The sequence below is a fragment of the Gobio gobio genome (genome assembly GCF_949357685.1).
Source record: "Gobio gobio genome assembly, chromosome: 8".
Taxonomy (NCBI): Eukaryota; Metazoa; Chordata; class Actinopteri; order Cypriniformes; family Gobionidae; genus Gobio; species Gobio gobio.
In genome coordinates, this window is record NC_137114.1 from 25,693,117 (window position 1) to 25,715,060 (window position 21,944).

The following is a 21,944-nucleotide window of genomic DNA, read 5'->3' on the forward strand; positions in this document are numbered from 1 at the left end:
GAAGCAGGTGGAGGTAAAAAATAATAATTAAAATAAAAAAATAAAAAAATTAAAAAAAACTTCCTGCCACGACGACCAGCTGCTGCCTCCACCCAGTCGTTGTCCGCAGCACCTCCATCTGCTTGTCGCCGAGGGTGTCTCCCTGCGTCCGCCTCCGCCCCTGCTAAGCCAAGCAGCAGCCTCCACCCCAGCAGCCCAACCCGTCCAGGGTCCCGCAAAGTCCGCTGGCAAGCACAAGGGCAAGCGGCCCTGAAACGGGCAGCCCAGCAAGAGGGGAACTGCTCAGGGAGTCGGTGTCCGCACCCCTCCCGCCCCCGGAGGAGGACCGGGGGGAGAATATATTTTTCGGTTTCGGTCCTGCCGCTGGCTCTCCGGAGTCCAGCGGTACCCACGTTCTCAGAGCAGTTTCCTTTGTCCCTGGGCCCAGAGAGGCTCAAGCCGGCTGTGTGCGACGCCCCCGGGCCTTGCCACTCCTGGCTTCCCCTCTCTTCTTCGCCAGGGGGTGGTGTGAGGCTAGAGGACGCCCCCGGGCCTTCTCTCCCACACACTGCCCCACCCTGGAACGATCAGACCCACTCCGGGTCGCCTCCGGGCCGTCCGGGTTGGGTCTGAGCGTTCCACCTCGCTGCCCCACCCCGGGTACGTCTGTGGTGCCATTGGTCCCGCTTGTACGGCTTCTGGGGGCCTGGCTAAGAGAGCCCCCAGACCGTCTCGCTGGCTCATCCGTACTATCAGACTCGGCTACGCGACTCAGTTCGCGTACCGGCCTCCCAAGCACAAGGGCATCCTCTTCACCTCCGTGCGGAGCAGTGATGCCCATGTCTTGCGTTCAGAGATCGATGTCCTACTGGCGAAGGACGCGGTCGAGCCGGTTCCTCCAGCCGATATGAAGTCGGGGTTCTACAGCCCCTACTTCATTGTACCCAAGAAAGGCGGTGGGTTACGGCCAAATCTTGGACCTGCGTGTTCTGAAACGGGCCCTGCACAAGCTTCCGTTCAGAATGCTAACGCAGAAATGCATTTTCGAATGCATCCGTCCCCAAGATTGGTTTGCAGTGATCGACCTGAAGGACGCGTACTTTCATGTCTCTATTCTCCCTCGACACAGACCGTTCTTATGCTTTGCGTTCGAGGGGAAGGCATATCAGTACAAAGCAGTTGTGCGAACACAGGGACCTGGTGCTCCGTCACCTCAGCCTGTTGGGCCTTCGGGTCAAACGAGAGAAGAGCAAACTCTGTCCCACGCAGAGGATCTCTTATCTCGGCATGGAGCTGGATTCGGTCAATCGGACTGCGCGCCTCACAGAGGAACGAGTCCAGTCAGTGTTGAACTGCTTGAATACATTCAAGAGCAGGACGGCGGTCCCACTGAAATTCTTTCAGAGGCTCCTGGGGCATATGGCATTTGCAGCCGCGGTAACGCCGCTCGGATTGCTTCATATGAGACCGCTTCAGCGCTGGCTACACGACCGAGTCCCGAGGTGGGCGTGGCAGAGCGGCCAGTATCGGGTCCCAGTTACCCCGTACTGTCGCCAAACCTTCAACCCTTGGTCCGACCCCTCGTTCTTACGGGCCAGAGTGCCCTTAAGACAGGTGTCCAGGCATGTTGTGGTATTCACAGATGCCTCAGCCACGGGTTGGGGGGCCACGTACAATGGGCATGCAGTCTCGGGTCTGTGGACGGGGCCCCAGCTGCATTGGCATATCAATTGCCTGGAGTTAATGGCAGTACGTCTTGCGCTAAGTCGCTTCAAGAAGCTGCTTCAGCACAAACACGTACTGGTCCGCACGGACAGCACTCCGGCCGTTGCGTACATCAACCGTCAGGGTGGTCTGCGCTCCCGTCGCATGCTCCAACTCGCCCGCCACCTCCACCTGTGGAGTCAGAAGCATCTGAGGTCGTTTTGTGCCATTCACATCCCAGGTGTGCTGAACCAGACAGCCGACAAGCTCTCTCGTCAATGTCCACTTCCGGGAGAGTGGCGACTCCACCCCCGGAGCGTCCAGCTGATATGGGATCTTTTCGGAGCCGCACAGGTAGACCTGTTTGCCACTCCGGACTCGTCCCATTGCAAGTGGTACTATTCCCTGAACGGGGGATCCCTCGGCACAGATGCACTGGCGCACAGCTGGCCCCGGGACCTACGCAAATTTGCGTTTCCCCCTGTGAGCCTTCTAGCACAGACTCTGTGCAAGGTCAGGGAGGACGAGGAGCAGGTCTTGCTAGTTGCGCCCTACTGGCCCAACCGGACCTGGTTCCCCTCTACGAGGCGCCTCTATGCCCTGAAGTGGAACCTGTTCGTTGAGTGGTGTTCTTCTCGCCAGAAGACCCCCGGAAGTGTTCGATTAATGTTGTGCTTTCTTTCCTACAAGATGGGTTGGAGCGAAGGCTGTCTCCCTCCACCCTGAAAGTGTACGTCGCAGCAATAGCGGCGTATCACGATGTAGTTGAAGGTAAAACCTTAGGGAAGCACGACTTAATCGTCAGGTTCCTCAGAGGTGCGAGGAGACTAAATCCTCCTCGTTCTATCTCGCTACCCTCTTGGGACTTAGCCCTGGTGCTCAGAGCACTTCAGGGCCCTCCTTTTGAGCCTTTGCAGTCCGTTGAGTTAAAAATCCTGTCTATGAAGACGGTACTCCTGACTGCATTGGCCTCAATCAAGAGGGTGGAGGACCTGCATGCGCTTCGGTCTACGAATCGTGCCTAGAATTCGGGCCCGGTAACTCTCACGTCATCCTGAGACCCCGGCCTGGATACGTGCCCAAGGTTCCAACCACTCCCTTTCGGGACCAGGTGGTGAACCTGCAAGCGCTGCCCTCGGAGGAGGCAGACCCAGCCCTGGCTTTGTTATGTCCCGTCCGCGCTCTTCGCGCTTACGTTGACCGGACACAAAGCTTTAGGACCTCAGAGCAGCTCTTCGTCTGTTATGGAGGCAGCAGAAGGGAAAGGCTGTCTCCAAGCAGAGGTTAGCCCACTGGATAGTGGATGCTATCGTCTTTAGCGTACCAATCGCAAGACGTGCCTTGCCCGTTCGGGTTGCGAGCGCACTCCACAAGGAGTGTTGCCTCCTCCTGGGCGCTAGCTCAAGGCGCCTCGCTGACAGACATCTGTAGAGCTGCGGGCTGGGCGACACCTAACACGTTCGCTAGATTCTATAGCCTCCGTGTGGAGCCGGTTTCTTCCCGTGTACTCGCCTCCAACGGCAGGTAGACGTGAAGTGCCCGTTCCTGTGTCGGCTTGCTACGCCACTCCCGCCTATGGCCGGATTCGTGCGTTTATCTTCTCCAGTTGTGTTCCAAAGAAATGGTGAACCCTGTCGAGCTCCTCCGTCACCCCTTCGGTGTCAGACGTTGCGGCCGTCTGACGCCAGGCCTGTACCCGTATGCTTGTGGAACGTGTGTGTAGGCTGGGTTCCATATGTGTTGGTCCCCTCACGGCGACCCCATATGTGTATTTCCACGGTACCTGCTACCCTACTCGGCTAGCCCCGTGTCTTTCCCTTGACAGAGCCCCGCTCTGTCATCTCTGGGTGTGTTCTTTCCCCCCTGGGACCAGGTTGGATCCACCCCAGAGACTGCCATATGTTGCACTACCCTGATAGGTTAGTCCTTATGAGTATTCCACCTTTCCTCCCTTGGAGGACGTGGCTCCGCAGCGTTCCATCTCCCTGAGACTGGCACGCTTCCCAGCGTTATCCAGTAGTCACGCAGAGTGGGTCTTGCAGGAACAGCAGTGACTGACCTTCCCTGCCGGGAGCCCTAACTCCCACTCCAACATAGGAGTGGTCCAGTGAGCTCAGGCAGGGCGCTGGAAGGGCCAGCATCTCTGGCGTGTTGGTAGGGATCCCAATTCGTCGGTCAGTTCCGACGTACGTCGAACGTGACCGACTGAAAGGGAACGTCTCGGTTACGTATGTAACCCTCGTTCCCTGAAGGAGGGAACGGAGACGTACGTCCCGTCGCCAGGTGCTGTGCTTCCGCTGAAGGGCAGAGTCACTTATTCGGCTCCTCAGTTGGAAAAGCAATATGCGGTACTCCACTTCCGTGTTTATACCCGCGGTGCGGGACGGTACGTGGACCGCATGCCAATACAATTGGCTCGTTTCTAATACACTCGAAGTAGACTGGTCTCTGAAGACAGATCCCAATTCGTCGGTCAGTTCCGACGTACGTCTCCGTTCCCTCCTTCAGGGAACGAGGGTTAGATACGTAACCGAGACGTTTTCGATCTTTTCTATTTTTATTTCAGTGTTTAATTAAGAGGATAACATTACATAGTCTAGTTGTGCTTGAGTGTAAAGATTGATGGAGCAGGGTACATAACGTTCATTTGACATTTATAAATTGCTGTGGTAAGCCTGTGTTATTCCCTTGCACAAGGACATAAAATCAACTAAATGCCTCAGTCTGAAAGGTTCAATCTCATTTAATTATCTTCTGCCTCTAAGTGCAAAGAAAGCTTCAGATTTGAACAAAGCATATAATCAAGTTTTTAATGTCGTTTTCTGAAAGAAAAGCCAGTTAGTGTCCTTAGAGAGCTGCTCAGCCATATATTGTCCCAATACTCCCTGAAAGTCAAGTCTTATACGGATAAAGGGGTTTCATTTAATTGAAATGGTGACCGTGAAGATGCCAAATGTTTTTAACCCACAAATACATGGAGCTTAACACACCATAGTATTAACTGTCATGCTTTTCTTCAGGGCTACTCGTATGCCTGCTATTGTTTTATCCATCGCCAACTCTTCTGATAAGAGTTTTTATTTGTATCTCTCCCACTACAATTACTTATCATGAATCTTAGGTCTGTCAAATTATAAAGTTCTGAACTTTTTGACAGCAGCTGTGAGAGATCAATCGCACATAAAAAATACAGAAATAGAAACTTAAGTTACTCATGCATTTTTAAAAGGTTAGAAACTTTGGTGTTTGTTTGAAGACATAAATGTCAAGCTTTGACAGAACTTCAGGTCTGAAACACAGCTGAATCCATCTGGACCCATGAAGCTCCTCACAGAATGAGGATTTCAGTAACTCTTTTCTTTCTTTGTCTATAAAGTTGTGTCATTTTATGTGCATTCATGTTAAATGTGATTTGCTTTTTGCCCTAGAATCCACAGTGTTCATCCCCTTGGCTACATACCTGATTGAGGAAGATATTGGAGAACTTCTGATTCCTGTGCGAAGATCTGGAGATGTCAGCCAAGAGCTCATGGTGGTCTGCTTCACACAACAAGGTGAATTATGATTGGAGCTGAATGAAATAATCAAATTTAGGTTAATATACTAAATACAGTAATATACTAAATATACTAAACTTTCAAGCATCAGATTTCTTCAACTACAGTACACGTTTAGACTTTAAAGTGGCATTCATCCCTGACTAAACCTGTGAGATTTGTTTTGAATGCTCAAAACTTTCTCTAATCTTCCCTTTATCCTCTTCCGTGCAGGTACAGCCAAGGGCACGGTTCCCACCATGGTGCTCTCCTATTCTGACTTCATTTCCCGACCCGAGGAACACCACAGTGTGCTGCGTTTCGATAAGGGCGAGACAGAGAAGCACTGCCGTGTGGTCGTCATCGATGACTCACTCTACGAGGCAGAGGAAAGCTTTAATGTCACCCTCAGCATGCCCATGGGCGGCCGTCTGGGTCAGGAGTTCTCCACCACCAGAGTGACCATCTTGCCTGATGCAGATGATGGTGAGATGCTTTCACTGTGTTGGATTTGTTTGGCATGCTTGCTGTTTATATTTCAGTTTGGTAATATTGTTTCAAAAAGAGAGGGTAGATTGAGGTCGATGATCATTAACAAATATAAGCAACTTTTCCATTGGGATTAAGTTCTGCAGTACATGGAAAAGGAGTTTGTCACAGTTGCAGGACCTTTTGAGTGGGATTTAACTTAATTAGTAGTGTTTTGCACAGCTTAAGCAATGCACACAAAGACTGGATAATTGTTTTAATAATATTCAAATATTTATGAGCTCTCTGAAGTTTTTAGGCAGGGCATCTTATTAAACAAACTATTCTTTTAAATCTTTGGGGCACTAGCAGGTTGAAAACATTTTCTCGACAGGTGCTTCCATTTGAGGCAGCAGTCTGGGAAGCTGTCGGAGGCTTTGTTTTAACACAGTCCCGTTGCGATCTAGCACATAAATTTAAAGGCAAGATCACACTGAATGTTTAATCTAAATTCATAGGATTTATTGAACACCACAGCAAACCTTGAAACGATTTTCCAGCCATAATTCCTGAAGTATGAAAGCAAAGAATGGTGCAGCCTCACCTTAAAGTGGGGAGAATGGATTATTTAGTCTGTAGAGAGAGTTATTATTCCAGTATGTTGTTTTGGATTTCTTTCTTTCTTTTTCGTGCATGAAAGAGCAACCTGTCTGAACCTTTCAGAGTGAAGCTGTGCTTAAAAAAATGGGGTAGATTTTAATTTAATTATAAGTATATAAATTTAATTGTTTGGATTTAAATATTTGAACATAAACAATTCAATTAAATTAATAAAATGAAAATGTTGTTATCATCACTATATGTGTGAAGAACTGACATTGGGTGAGCAATATGAAAGTGAATAGAAGATGGCATCATTTTCTTTTTTAGATGAACTATCCTTTTTTTATGATAAACAAAACGTATATAACAGACCATCATGTATATTTTATCGTTAAGGCTTCTTCACACCAGTGTCATTATCTTCCGCGCTTATCACCAACATTTAACACCTCATGACTAAACAAAGGGCACCAATGTGAGTGTGCACCAGGGCTGGTCTAGGGAGAAAATCTGGCCCTGTACAAATGCAGCCCATCCGGCCCATGAGTTCACGCGTGAATGTTTTGCTGGGGTTAGAGCCTTAAATTGGAGTAAATACTTTCATAAATAAAACAGGACAGAAACAAATAATACTTATTATTGAATTTACTGCAAATACAGTAATATTTAATTAATATTTAATTTGTATCACATAGAAATGCACTTGATAGTATAAGGCACTGAGCTAGTATGCCGTAAAGTAAATTCACTGCTCATTCCAAACCTGTATGACTTTCTTTCTGTAGAACGTAAGATAATTTGAGAAATGTCTAAAAAAAAAAAAAACAGTAACATTGGTAAAGAGTTAAGTTAACTCCTAATTTATGTAAAACAGTGATATTTAGATTTCATCAAGCTCTAATTTAATTAACATTTACTTCAATTAAAATTAAAAAGTTCAACTATTAGTAAGATGGTAGTCAAAGATAAACCATGCTCCTCGTTACCATGGTTTCTAAAATAAATGAATAAATAATATACAATTTGTAATACAAAATTGTGTAAACATGTTGTAACTACGAAACTATGAAAGAGATTTATCTTCCCCAATATTTAATATAGGCCTATATGTAATAACAGCAACATTTTTAAAGCTACACTGTGTAACTTTTTTAGTTTATTCTTAGCTAAAAACACTTAGTTCTTTCAAAAATAAATGTGCTCATTAATGTATATTTACTTCTTTCAAGTAATAAAGTATTCTCGTAAGTTTATAATATGCCATTGAAAATACATGCGGTAATGGGTTCGAATGCGGGTCGCCATGTTGCCCCTTCATCTTGAAAGTACATTAGCCAAAGAGGGTCATACCCGTGAATTCAAGCTTCGCCTTCGCGTTTTAACACTCGATGGCACCGTGTCGAATGTGGACGAGGTCGAACTGGAAGCCATATTAATCTTGGATTAAATCGGCCACCGTAGGAGTTAAAACGAAATCGGAATTGAGAGGAAGAGAAACTAATATTCACTGGATGGTCATATACCTTTTCACCGCTAGATGGGGGAAAACATCACACAGTGTAGCTTTAATAAATACATTTCTGTCAAAACACCATATTTCTACAGTGTTCATAGCTGCAAGGTAAATTATAATAAGGGTGCTGGATTGACAAGTTCCCTCGTCGTCTTGCAGTTTATATGGTCGTGACTGCTTTCAGCAGATTCACCACACAAAAAAAAACTGAATGAATCAAGCGACTTGCACAGTTTATCACTTGAAAGAGTGGCAGAAATGCAGCGCACGTTCCATTTGCATTCAGGCGCGGTATGTGGATGCACGATTTAATCCAATATTAACAGGAAGTAAAGCCATTTCCTCACAAATTTGGAGTTTTTGCCTTTTGTAGTTACACATGCGCTGCATTTTAAAAACAGTACCTAATATAGTGGAGGGGGATCTCCCTCGCTTCACTGATCGGCCCACTACTCGACCGGCCCACCGGGAAAGTCCCGGTGCTCCCTATGGTCAGTACATGCCTGGTGTGCACTGCACACCGACGTGCAAAACGGCAGGCATAAAAGCATAATTAAAAAAGAAAACGCATCAGGTTTGTTTTTTTGGTTTGACGCGCCAACTAATGAGATTGCCGCTTTTGTTCGCGTGCCTGGAGCTGCTGAAATTACAGTAGGCCTAAATCAAGATGGTGGCGCTCCGCTCAAGCACAAAACCGAGCACACATTGATACTTAAGAAGACAACGACGAAGAGGAAGTAAGTAGACAAAAAAGATGCAACGAGGCTAGATGAATGTAGAGCTTTGTCCGAACACAAATGCCAAATGCCACATAATCTACAAAATTCTCGATAAGAGGGAGTTGTTATGGAGAGGAATTGCTGATCAAATAGGATTCGATGTGAGTTTCAATCGAATCCTATTTGATCTGTAATCAAATCAAAAGCGACATCTGCCGCCAGTGAGTGAATTTTCACATTCACTCTGCACATCGGGAGTAGAAAAATGCTTGGGTATGAATACAAAAATGTCTCGAAAAATGCTGGCGATGAGCGCGCGCGATAAGTGCCCCCGAGTGCACAAGGCTTTAAAGTTCAATTTGATTTAATATGACATTAAATGTGCAGCAAAAAACAGGACTATCCAATATGAAGTAGAAAGCAGCTTTCAGTCATGTGCCCACGTGCATCTGTGCCCCAGAAAGCACCTTATCGCTCATCTCCAGGCATAGTTACAGGTGCTGTTCTCTATCAGATCTCCCCACGGTGCCTCTTTGTTCAGCAACACCTCCGGGCCTCCCCTCCCCTCACAGCTGCCCGGCTATCTCCTGAGACTGATGCTTATCCTGCACAGACAGGGTAGACTGGAAGTAAAAGATCCAACAAAAACCGCTGATTTTTAATTTCTACCTACATGAAACTCAGATTCTGTTGGGGAAAAGGAGCCCTCAAGTTTGTGGGAGGTCTGAAATATATTTGCATTTACGCACACACACACACATGCCAGAAGAAAAAACTTCGGCAAATTAAATTTATTCAGTTTGTGTTTGATGTATAACAGCGTTTGAAGTAATTTGGTTTATACAAGCAAATCTTTCATTAAAAATCTCATGGAAAACAAAACAGTAGGGAAATCAGATGATGGACAGCTTATGGATTGAAGCTCCCCTATCTCTGGGCAATTGAATCGTGGATAAGGCTGATTTAATTACTATTTATGGCAACATTTTATGGTGTTTAAAGTGTCCTTCTTTTTAGAGGACAGAGGTTACATGCCTGAAATTCCCACCAGTTGGTCGTTGCAATGTAATTCAAACCGCTGCGTGTCGAAACGGCGTGTTTGAGACTCCAGGGTCAGCTCCGAAGGCGTCAGCACAACTGTGGTGCCACGTTGATATCTCTGTCAGAATTTTTATGAGGGTCGACCTCAGAGACTCTTTTTCAATCTATAACTCTGTCCAGAATGTCACCAAGCCATTCCAAATGTAAGGAAAGTGAAACATTGACAGGAGAGAGGGGGGGGGGGGGGGTGTCAAGTGACTGAAATGGTGACCATTTCATTACAGCTGCTTTACTGATTACTGAAAAGGTGATAATTGACCATGTTTGCAGATAGATAGATAGACAGATAGATAGATAGATCTGTAGATCGGTAGGTTGATTGGTTGACTTTTGCGCCAACAGAAATAGGACACAAAAAATGTTTTTTGCACTTTTTCAGTTTTACTTCAGTTCATGAGTTTCAAGGTGACGTAAATGGCAATTTACGCATATCAGTTCGCAGGTTGATCCTATTTCTTACGGGTGATTTGTCAAGTATAAACACACAGGGTGGAGGACAGCACTGCCTTGTAGAAACTGGCTTTGTTTGCATCTTCATTGTTATCTTGTTTTCCAGTCCAGATTCTTGGCTGATGTCAAGAATTTCAGCAAGGAGAAAAAAAAGAGAGAAAGAGACGAAAACATCGCCTGGAGCTACTGTCTGACAGCAGTGCTCGTTCGCCTTTGCAAATGACGCATACACCTGAAACCTGATCGACTGTTTTTAGAAAAGACAGCACCGTGTCAGCTTATTGAGTGCCACCTACTTAGAGTACTCAGAGCACGCACAGCAGCAACACTGGGTAAAAATAGCCTGCTTACATTGGACTTTAATGTGGTGGGTTTTTTTTTGGTGGTTTTCATTGATAGATAGACAGACGGATGAACAGATGGACAGAGACACAGACAGACAGACAGATAGACAGATAGACAGACTTTAGTTTCAGTAGGCCTACTACTACTCTATTCTGTCTGTACTGAGTTTCTCAAACACGTTTGTTTTACTCTCCAGTTTGGGACGTTCTATTGATTTCTTTTGTTTTTATACTGAGCTTATAGTGAGAAAAGGGTAATTTCGGTTTTCTAACTTTACTTCTGAACCTAACTCTAAAGGCCTGTTCACACCAAGGACGATAACAATGAAGATAACGATAAAGATAAAGTTCTAAAAATCATTCTCAATATTAAAGAATAGCAGAGTTCACACCACAACTACAATGATAAAGAGAAACAATATTGTTGGAATCCTTTTCAGAGCTATTTTATCCAGCTGATGAATGATAAAAACATTGACAGCCAATCAGAATCCATCCTGCTGTAACGAGCTCGAGCATTTAAAGTGACAGACAAACACGAACTTAGAATAAACAGAACGACATCGTCCTCTTGTGTGGACGCTAATATAGTTATCTTTATAGTTATCCTCTTGGTGTGAACGGGCCTTTATACAGACCTTTTCAGGTTTTACTATTCTTGTATTTGGTCCTCACAAGCCTTTTGTTATTGTATTGGTAACTAAAATCAGCTGGCAACATCACATTTAGAAAATCTGCGTGTTGATAACGAGTGTGGTGGGGACGTGTTCTTGCACGCTGCAGTAATTGCTGCTGGATATGGTAAAAATCACCCTCGTGAGCGAAGAGAAAGAACTGTGCGTGAGTTATTGTAACTGTAAAACAAGAGGATACTTGTACCTAAGGATCAGGCTCACTAATATGCTGCTTGATGTCAGGCAGTGAATGTTTGTTGGTCTAATAAAGCTATGATTATGGATGGACCACTTGGAGGGATGGACCACTTGGAGAGAGAGATTGGAAGTATCCGGAGAGAGCAAAATGAATGTAGGTGGCTGTCTGTCTGGAGCCTATTATTAAGATTCAGTCTTCAGCCTGGAGGAGACAAGGCAGATGACCTGTGGTGAAGTTAGTGATTGAGGGAATCCTGTTAGATTCCGTTTCCTTCCTCATCCGTTTGTCCTGGTTGTACATTATTTAAAGAAAAATTTTAACTTTTTTTTTTTTTGCGGTTGAATAAATGTGACCTGCTTTTTTGCAAGACAATTACCTGTCCTGGTGCTTTTTTCAAGAAAATTACCTTTTCAGTCATTTCAGACTCATTGGAGAGCTCCTGTGGAAAGGTGTACAATGTGTTCTCACTGAAAAACACTTAGCGCTGTGCTAATGTGTTCTGCCATTTTCTTCCACCCAGAGGTCTTTGCTTTTTATAAATGCTGTCGCTCTGTGGGAATGCTAAGGAAAGTTCAAGCGCACAAACGTGTCTGTGCGTAGATGTGTGAACCGCTCACCAGACTCCCAGGATACATTCTGCCAAGCTCCCCAGGCTAACACCAAGTGTTTAAATCAGATGTACACTGTGCTATACATGTACATATACATATACATATACATTCATATACATGTGTTTGAGTGTGTACTTGTTTAACCTACATTGTGAGGACCAAATGTCCCCACAAGGTTAATAAAAACTCAGCTCCCCTACTTGTGCACCAGCCAGCGGTCCCCACAAGGTAAACGAATTAATAAACCTGCTAAATATTTTTTTTTTTAAATGTAAAAATGCAGAGGGTTAGGGTTATGGGATAGAATATACGGTTTGTACACTAGAAAAACATTACGTCAATGGATAGTAATGGATAGTCCCCACAAAGAAAACTAATGTTTTGCTGCGTGTGTAAAATGTATTACAATTTAAAAATGTTGTGAAAAAGAGAAATTCCATCAGTGGGAATGTCACAATAAACATTATTTTAGAAATAGGAAGAAATATTTTATGGTTAAGAAATTATAGTCTTTGAAATGATTGTATTTCCCTGCTTTGTTTTGGATTTTTCCACCAGGAGGTTTAATTACAGAGAGTTGAAATGAGGTGAGAGGGAGCTGTGCATTCATGTCTCCTGGTTATGTCCATGTTAAAAGGTTGTTGGCTGTAGTTACTTTATAGAGCAGCTTTTGACCAAAGTGGTCAAATGTGCAGTGAAGTAAAATGCCAGTTAAGAGTGTCAGAGCGTACTAAAGGCTACAGGGCAGATAATTCAAGTTTTGGAAAGATAATGTACCTAAATGCAGATCCTTTAAAGAAAAGAAACCCCTCAGTAGTTCAAATTTATCCCACTAGCACCATGGCAGACTGCCACACGGGTAACCTAATCCACTCTGATGCGCCTGAGTTTGGGTTTGGGTCGTGTAGGAGCCAATGGTTTGCCTTTCAGTTAATGGATGGTGGTGCTTTGAAGCTGACTGTTTGTACCTTTTACAAATGAACCATATCTGATTGTGGGAGCAGTGAGACACACTAAAATGCACCCACGCAACAAGCAAAACCAAAGCACTCATTTTATATCACCTTCCGATCGCCCACAGTACTTTATGTCTCTGCTGGGACAGGCTCTGGCAATGCCAAGACACATCATGCAGTTATATTTAATGTGTCTCTAAGACCTAGATAAAGCTGGAGATAACTGCCTCACTGTTTTTCTGAAGTGTACATTTTATAATGGGATTTTCACATCATGAACAATTTTCGCCCTTGGACACAATGCTCTAGGCAGTGCCTAAAGACACATTAGCCCCCTGTGAGTTTTTACACAACTTCACACGATTGTTTTGCACGTTTTATTGCAGGTGAAGCATGTAAACTTTTTTTTTGTGAGTTTAAGTTTAGCCTTTGATCATTAATGCAAGTTGTTTCAGCACATTAAAAAGGAAATTTGAAACTATTATTACTATTACTCATACTTAAGCAATACTAATCAGCTGCATTGTGATGGCAAGTTTGGAATAGAAAAGCACCACTCTTAAGGGTTTTCAGGGTCATTGTGATTTTTTTTAAAGCTTATTATAGGCTCTTATGCTTACCAAGGCTGCATTTATTTGATCAAAAATACAGGAAACACATTATGTGAAATATTATTACAATTCAAAATAGCTATTTTCTATTTGAATATGTTTTTAATGTATTTTATTCCTGTGTTGGCAAAGCTGAATTTTCAGCAGCCATTACAGCAGCCTTCTGTCTTCAGTGTCACATGGTCCTTCAGAAATCATTCTGAGTATTTATTCATTATGATGATGATTTTTTTAAAACCAAATATTAAATTCTGTCATGTTAACTTACCTTCATGTTATTCCAAACCTGTGTGAAATATTTTGCAGAATGTCCAAGCTGCCCTGTTCATTCACGATCACATTAAATTTGAACTAAACGTTTGAACATTCAGTTAGTTATCAATCAAAATACATGCATTCAGATGTCAAACTTGGGATAATGTGGCATGGGATATTTTGAACTGTTTCTGTCAGTCAAAATTTGACTCTGTCAGTATTTGCTCATAATGAAATAATCATTCTATGATGGGCCCTAACAAAAACTCAAAAAAATCATTCTATGATGGGCCCTAACAAAAACTCAAATTCTGAAGTGGTTCTATTTTAAGCTTTTTAGTGGAAAAAACGATCTCCAAACACCTTGCATGACCTCATAGTACATTCCATCCTAATGCGTCAACAGTTCAGTGTTAGTTTAGGGGTAGTCTCAGCCTCAGATGTCACGCGCACGGACCATTGGCTGAATGTCTGATTCATATGGCACACATATCTGGAAACACTTCTGGAGTTTTGAAGTCGTCATCTGATTGGTTGAATTCTACAGGATGTCCGTGAGACGTGTGTGTTGCGTTCTTTAACGGTCGGCCTAGAAACAAATGCCGTGACTCCAAACTCCCTCGTTGAAGAACACCGTCGTGTTTACAACTTTCACAATGAACACTTACAGGATCAACTAAACGCTGGGTTTTCAAATGTATGTAGTTTGCAGCTCCACTGTTGCAGTAAACTTGCACAACGTTCTTGAATAAATAATTTATAGACGTACGCCGGTCTGTTATTGCAGGGACATCGACTTTACATTTTCATGCCCCTACACATGGCGCGGAACAAAACTAACTGTGATTGGTCGCGTTACATGTCAGTCAAATGTCCTATTGGGCGGTCCTTGACCAATGAAAGCTGCGATGGAGTCCAGACCTTCTGCTGTCAGTCTGAAGCTCTGGCTACGCGCTAGTTTACGGGTAAAAAGGAACCTGCTGTTTTTTTTTATCACATCACCTGTGAGACCTCCATGCCACACAAGAATAAAACGAGAGGAAAAGAGAGAATGTTTATTTTCCTTGTGCTTAGACGTGCTTCCTACTGTGGACGTATAGCAGCTTAAACCCCTTCAACACCCTCAATGTCTTACCCTCAATCAGATTCAGTACATGACACTTTGCCTTCCAAGAAAACACATTCAGAAGCTGAGTGTGACATAGACCTTTCACCAGCAGATAGGGTGTTAGCGAGCTATGAACAAGGATTTGGCACTGGATTCTAAGATGGGTAAAGTGTTAACTGCAGACAGACAGGTCCATGCGAGCCCGTCTGTCTCCACATCCCCGTACCTTTTGTTAAAGTTGCCTCAGTCTGCTCTTCATTCTTAAAGGGATAGTTCTTCACCCCAAAAAAATATGTCATCATTTACTCACCTTCAATACAAACCTTTATGACTTTCTTTTTTCTGTGGGACACAAAATATGTTTGGGTTTCTTTGTCTGTATAAGTAAAGTTATCTAGTGTTGTTTTAGACCCCATTGACTTTCATAAAATTAACAATAACAGTTCTTCTAAATATTTTCTTTTATGTTAAGTCATTACTCATGTGGTGATCATGCTTATATCTAGATTGTTCCTTCCATTAAACATCTCCTGTATTGTCTTGCAGCACCAGTATTTTATTTCGGAGAAATGGAGTACCATGTAGATGAGAGTGATGGTTATGTTGAAGTCCGGGTTTGGAGAACAGGAAGTGATCTTTCCAAAACTGGAACGGTCACAGTGCGTTCTCGAAAGACTGACCCTGTTTCAGCTGAAGGTATGTATCAGACAAACATATATGGTAGTTCTTTGTGCAGATGCTTTTACATAATTACTGTTAACATGCTCAGTAAATATAATACATTGTCAAGCTTGTATTTTGAGAAATCCACACCATACAGACAATACTATGCTGTTACAAGCCCCACAGGCGTTACAACATACACAAAAATAGACAGCGCCAGAAGGCACCCGCTCTTACTGACAAGGTCTTCAGTGCCTCTATCTACCATGATCTAGAAATACTAATGTTGTAGAAACATTCAGGACATGACAGTGTTTTGAACACTTTCCACATTGTTGTAAGTGTCTGTTTATAGGTTGTCCTCATACGATTTACTCGTAGAGTCTGCCTGACTGTCTGATCTGGCTCACATTGTAGCTCATTCTGGCCAGGAATCATTCAGTTTTGTTCAAACAAAGTTCATTTCATTCACCTCTTAACTCTTTCCCCGCCATTGACGAAAATACGGCCATACGGCTTTCTGTGTTTTCACTGTTAAACGGTGGAGGGCAATATAACGCATCTTCTGAAAGAGTAGGCCTACAGAATCTCCTGTTCAAAACACACGCGAAGAAGACACAGAAACAAGCGATATAATCATATGCATATGTAAAATAACACGATTATCAACATTAAACAGCATATAAATTAAAACTGCCTAGTGTTACTGAATGAAATGTCAACCCAGGAAGTGGTGTAGAACAGTGCAAGCATTAGGGCTGTTGATGGACTCGATCTACTCCATCTATGTTTTGATCATTGTTCTCAATTAGATCTAGATGTAGTCTTTGACAAAAACTCAGCTTTTTGCTTAAAATGTTGTGCATAAAATGAATGCATGAAGCTAGAATAAAATTGTTTTTTTTTTTGTTTAAAAGCAAAGGATCTGTTCTTTTTTTGATATATTGCATGTTCATATATTCATACAACAAAATATTCTCAGGGGCCCATGAAAATGTTGTGAAAATTATCAAAACATTGGTGGCCTTTTTTTTTTTTTACGCTGGCGGGGAAAGATTGGTGATGGTGACATTGATTTCCAATTCACAGACTCTTACAGAAAAAATTAAGAGTAATCCCTTATTGTACTTTTTCAAGGGAAAAGTAATTAAATTGCAGTAATTAGATTACTTGGTAATTAACCCAACACTGTTAACCATAAATGTATTATTTTACCAGTCTAATATCAGTATACTTTATTTATTTTGCTTTATCCAGGGCAAAAAGTTTTGTCATTCCTGCAGTCCTGTGATACTGAGAGAGGCATTTATTTTCACATTGTTAATTTACCAGTGAAAGGAAATTGTTCTTTTGTCATTGAACAATTTTGACTTACTAAAACTTTTGCAAACCTTTAACACAGCTGGTGTGGACTATGTTGGGATTAGTAAGAACCTAGACTTTTCCCCGGGCGTCAACATGCAGACATTCAAGGTTACAATCCTGGATGACCTGGGACAGCCGGTGCTGGAGGGGCCAGAGAAGTTTGAGCTGGTTCTCCGTATGCCCATGAACGGCATATTGGGAGAACCAGGAAAAGCTACGATCTACATCAATGACTCCATCTCAGATTGTGAGTGGTCTTATACTAAACCTTAAAAAGGCAAAATAAAGCATGCAAAATCATTTACGTTATCTTAGACAAGACCAAAACAATTATGATAAACAGGATTTGGGTTTAAATATGAGACTTTTGTTTTTTAGTGCCCAAGGTGCAATTCCGAGATCCTACATACACGGGTAATGAGAATGATGGACAGATATCTGCTATTGTGTACCGGAGCGGAGATCTGAGCTACAAGTCAAGCGTGAGATGCTACAGCCGTCAAGGCTCAGCCCAAGTCATGATGGACTTCAACGAGAGGCCAAACACAGACATCTCCACCATCGTCTTTTTACCAGGTATTATTTTTGAGTCTTTAAGCTATAAAAATTTCTTATTCTGAAAGAAAAAATCTATTTATTTTTCCTTAATAATAATTTCGCTGACATATTTTATGCATACTTAAAAACAACTCTCTCTTAAAATTATTACTTGTGTAGGAGAGGTGGAGAAGCCTTGTGTCCTCATCCTTGTGGATGACACTGAACATGAAGAAGATGAGGAGCTGAGATTGGTGCTGGGAAGCCCCAAGAGTGAGTCTCCATTTGGGGCCTCCATAGGGGCTCAGAATGAGACACTCGTCAAGATAAAGGATGATGCTGACAGTAAGACTTTTATCTCCTACTTTCCCTCATTTCTGTACCCACTTGTGTTCACTTGCATTTGCCGTAATCTCTCTGAGTCCTAGAAAGTACTTAACTGGCCTAAGAGCAGAAAATGTACTGTAAGGATGTGAGTTTTTTTTATTATTCAGGAATTCAGAAATGTCGATTTTAAAGAAAAGATGTGGAAAGAGGTAAAACGTGCAAATCGTTCATATAATAGTATGAATAGTATGAATGCATTATTTTACTATAGATATTTCAAACAGGAGAAAAGAGAATGTAGAATTTGAATGCACTTATCTGCTTTATTTAAAGACAAATGTATGATTTTTTCAACATTTACGAGTTCACTCGCAAATAGATTGCTTAAAATCTAATAGACCTGGACTAAAAGCCACAAAACTCCCATTTTGATTTCATCATTTCTGATCTTTAATCATCAGTCTGGTTAAGCTGATTGATCGATATTAGTCCTGATTGAAGTGATAATGCGGTGCTGACATACATCTCAACTTTCTCACGATTCTCCTTCCCCAGAGGCCATTATCAGGTTTGGAGCAACCAAGTTCAGTGTCAGTGAACCCAGTGAGTCAGGGCAAATCTCAGTGGTGAGGATTCCGGTCCAGAGGACAGGAGACATGTCCAAAGTGTCTGTGGTTCGGGTCCACACAAAGGACGGCTCGGCTTCCTCTGGAGAAGATTACCATCCCATCTCTGAAGGTGGGTTCAAACACAACATCATAACAGTTTTGTAAGACAACTCACTGGGGAATTTAACAATAACAATATTTTTGTATCTTTTAAATGATGCTGCTCAAAGAAAATTAAGCTTATTTTATGACCATTAAGATTTTTTTCATTATTTTCATAACAATATAAAAATGTCCCACCCACATTCACAAGTACCGTTATACAACAGAATAGAATAAGATAGAATAAAAAATATATTGTCATTACTGTAAATTTTGTCAAAAATGTTTAATTTTGGAGTGAATCGTGAGCTAGACATTTTTTGTGTTGCCCCTCAGCGGTTATTTGTCACACTTTTAAAAAGTCCCTATCATGTACATACAGAAGGTGATCAAAATCAAACATGAAAATGATAATTTCCCAACTGCAGATGTGGAGTTTAAAGAGGGAGATAGAGAGCACATTGTAGAGGTGGAAATCCTGTATGATGGTTTGCGAGAGATGAGAGAGGCCTTCACTGTCCACCTCAAACCTGATGAGAACATGGTAGCAGAAATTCAGGTATTCCAAAATATGCTTGCCCTGCAATATGGAAACAAATGATTTAATCTGGCTGTGCTGTATCAGTAGTATTAGACCCACACTGTGAGCATTATAGCTTGTCTTCCAAACCTTCAGGTCACCAAAGCCATCATCTACATTGAAGAGAAGAACAGTATGGCTGATGTGACCTTCCCCTCTGTGCCAGTGGTGGTGTCTCTCTTGCAGTACGATGATACAAGCAGGACGAGAGATACCCAGCCATCCGCAGGATATCCCGTAGTCTGTGTCACGGTAGGTTCACTATATAGGAAAAAATATATATATATATGTATATATATATTTATATATATGTATGCTCATTATATATTCATTTATTTCTGTATTTATTATAGTCATGCAACCCCAAGTATCCTGACTTTGACCGGACGGGCTCCATCTGTGTTGCTGAGCACATCAACAACACCTTGACCCGGTACCGCTGGCTGGTCAGTGCCCCCACAGGACCTGATGGTGTCACCAGCCCCATGAAGGAGGTGGATTTTGACACCTTCTTCACCTCCTCCAAAACGATCACATTAGACTCAGTGTATTTCCAAGCAGGCTCACGTGTGCAGTGTGCAGCCCGGGCTGTCAACTCTAATGGGGATGAAGGCCTGGAGCTCACCAGCCCCATAGTTTCCATCAGCCATGAAGATGGTGAGTTTAGTGCATTACAAAATTAGCACCAGTTTTGGACAATTTCTGTCCCCAAAAAAGAGATTTTCAGGGTTTTTTTTTTCTAGAGTTGATCTTGTAAAAAAAGAAAAATCTAAATTTTAGCCTTGCTATGCTAGAGTACTGTTTGGGACTATTGTAATTTCCACAGTAAATTTTTTGACAGTAAGCTCTATGATAATATTTAAAAGTTTATTTACATAAAATGTTTCCCCTAAAGTCCACTTACAATGTTAGTCAAGGTTTATTGTACCAAACTATGACTATTTTAAACCCTATGGAAGCTTCTTTCCACCACCGAATAAAAAATAAAAAAGGTAATTGCGACTTTTTATCACACAACTCTGACTTTTTTTTCTTGCAATTGTGAGTTTACATCTCACAATTCTGACTTTTTTTCTCAGAATTGCATGATAAAGTCGCAAATTGCAAGATAAAGTCGTGTTATAAAGTCAAAATTGTGAGATATAAACTTTCAATTGCGAGAAAAAAGATATAAACTCGTAATTCAGAGAAAAAAGTCGCAATTACGAGTTTATATCTCACAATTCTGAATTGAAGCTGCTTTTCCACAGTCGGGCCGAACGGTTCTCATTGCGTAATCGTTCCATTCCGTGCCGATTCAGGCCAGCGGGTACGGTTCTGGTTTCATTTTCCACTATGGGGCTGATAGCGGCCGCTCTTTTGAATGTAATACAAACGCATTAGTTGTTGCCTTGGTAACACAGCAGTTTATAAGATTAAACGTTTGTTTTTTTAGAAATCTGGAGTATTGCACCGACTTTTAATGGAAGCCTAGCATAGAAACGCACATGATACCAGTCACAGCATATCCTTCATGATAGTAGGATAAGAACACACAAATTAGCCTATGTAATGCAATTTTATTTTAAACGAATGAGGAAAATAAAGTGGGTTGAATCCAAGCAGCTCAGCCGATTTTTAGAATAGATAATCTGCCATCCTTCTGAAGGCTCCATCTGCGCTTGAGCTGTTGAATGCTCTGTTGCTAATTTAAACATGTTAATTACACAAATAAAATGTTTATTAAGTGAAGCAAAGATTTTGCTGAAAGATCCACAACATATAAGAGCGCATGGTTTATCCGTTGATCAGATGTGCGTGAAAGTTGTGTTCATTGCTATAGCAACAGTAGACTCCGGGTGCAGTTTCAGAAAGAAACAGTCATGAGAAAAATAAGTAATGATCACGAGAAAATAAGATAGAAAAAAATATATTGTCCATGGCCGTTTAGGGCTTCCATACTTATGTATTTTATGTCGTAGAATGAAAGTGTCTTGATCTTGTTTTGACCACAGACCTTATTTCAGCCATTTCCCATAAAAATAAAAAAAATAAAAACATTGAGCAGGACGATGCAACCAGAAGTGCTAAAATGCTTATTTCCGCGTTTTGGACTACAAAGTGACGTCGTACCTGCACCACTCTATACACTTTGCTTAGCTGTGTTTAACTCCACTTTTAAACATACACTCTTCCCCTCGGGGGAATCCCCACCACCATTTTGAAGTGTGTTCAACTTCATCAAGTGGGTGAGGGAAGTGTATATGGACAGAGGGAGCGAGTCTACTCAATATGTACACTTCAGGCAGATCCATAGACCACAATGCAACACAATTGTGATGTCACTTCAGATCACGCTTAATTTACCTCTACCCCACACAACTTTAGTGTATGATGTCAGAGTTATTTTGAAATTTAACTGCATAATATTTGTAGCTACTTTAAGCTGACTGTTTTTACACAGTCTATTGTAGTGTTGTCATTTTGGTTTGTGTATTTTTTTATATTTTCTCCAACAACCCTAGCACACATACAGGCCTATACAATGGTGCGTAATACAAATTAATGAGGGAAAACACTGTAAATAATAAATCATAACCATAGCGGATTCTAAGTGATCAAGAGCTTAGGGCGTTCCACCAGTAGTGGGCATTCGTACATTTTATGTTATGTCACAGTCCCTTTAAGCTGCAGCCGTTTAATTTTTCTTCCTTTTGGCATCAGGTATGTGCCAGCCTCGGGTTGTTGGCACAGTTGGAGCTGAGCCTTTCTCTGCCAGACTGCGCTACACTGGAGCAGAAGATCCAGACCATCCAAACCTCATTAAACTGACTGTTACTATGCCCCATATTGACGGTCAGTACACCTACCATAGTGTTAGCAGTACACCTACCATTTTGCTCATCAGACTGTCCAGCATTTTTAGTACATTTGTAATCACCTTTTTTGCAA

The 21,944-nt window shown here is 42.3% G+C and overlaps 1 protein-coding gene across 1 annotated transcript in view; it reads left to right on the plus strand.

Annotated features, from left to right (window-relative positions):
- The window catches only part of frem2b (FRAS1 related extracellular matrix 2b), a 137,588-nt gene that overhangs the window by 62,523 nt on the left and 53,121 nt on the right, over nt 1–21,944 (plus strand). The window contains exons 5-15 of the mRNA XM_079823951.1: nt 5,112–5,237; nt 5,454–5,705; nt 15,378–15,527; nt 16,897–17,106; nt 17,238–17,435; nt 17,577–17,741; nt 18,279–18,461; nt 18,862–18,992; nt 19,110–19,265; nt 19,367–19,670; nt 21,717–21,848. Coding sequence (XP_079680077.1) covers nt 5,112–5,237; nt 5,454–5,705; nt 15,378–15,527; nt 16,897–17,106; nt 17,238–17,435; nt 17,577–17,741; nt 18,279–18,461; nt 18,862–18,992; nt 19,110–19,265; nt 19,367–19,670; nt 21,717–21,848 — 2,007 coding nt within the window. The remainder of the gene's footprint in view (nt 1–5,111; nt 5,238–5,453; nt 5,706–15,377; nt 15,528–16,896; nt 17,107–17,237; nt 17,436–17,576; nt 17,742–18,278; nt 18,462–18,861; nt 18,993–19,109; nt 19,266–19,366; nt 19,671–21,716; nt 21,849–21,944) is intronic.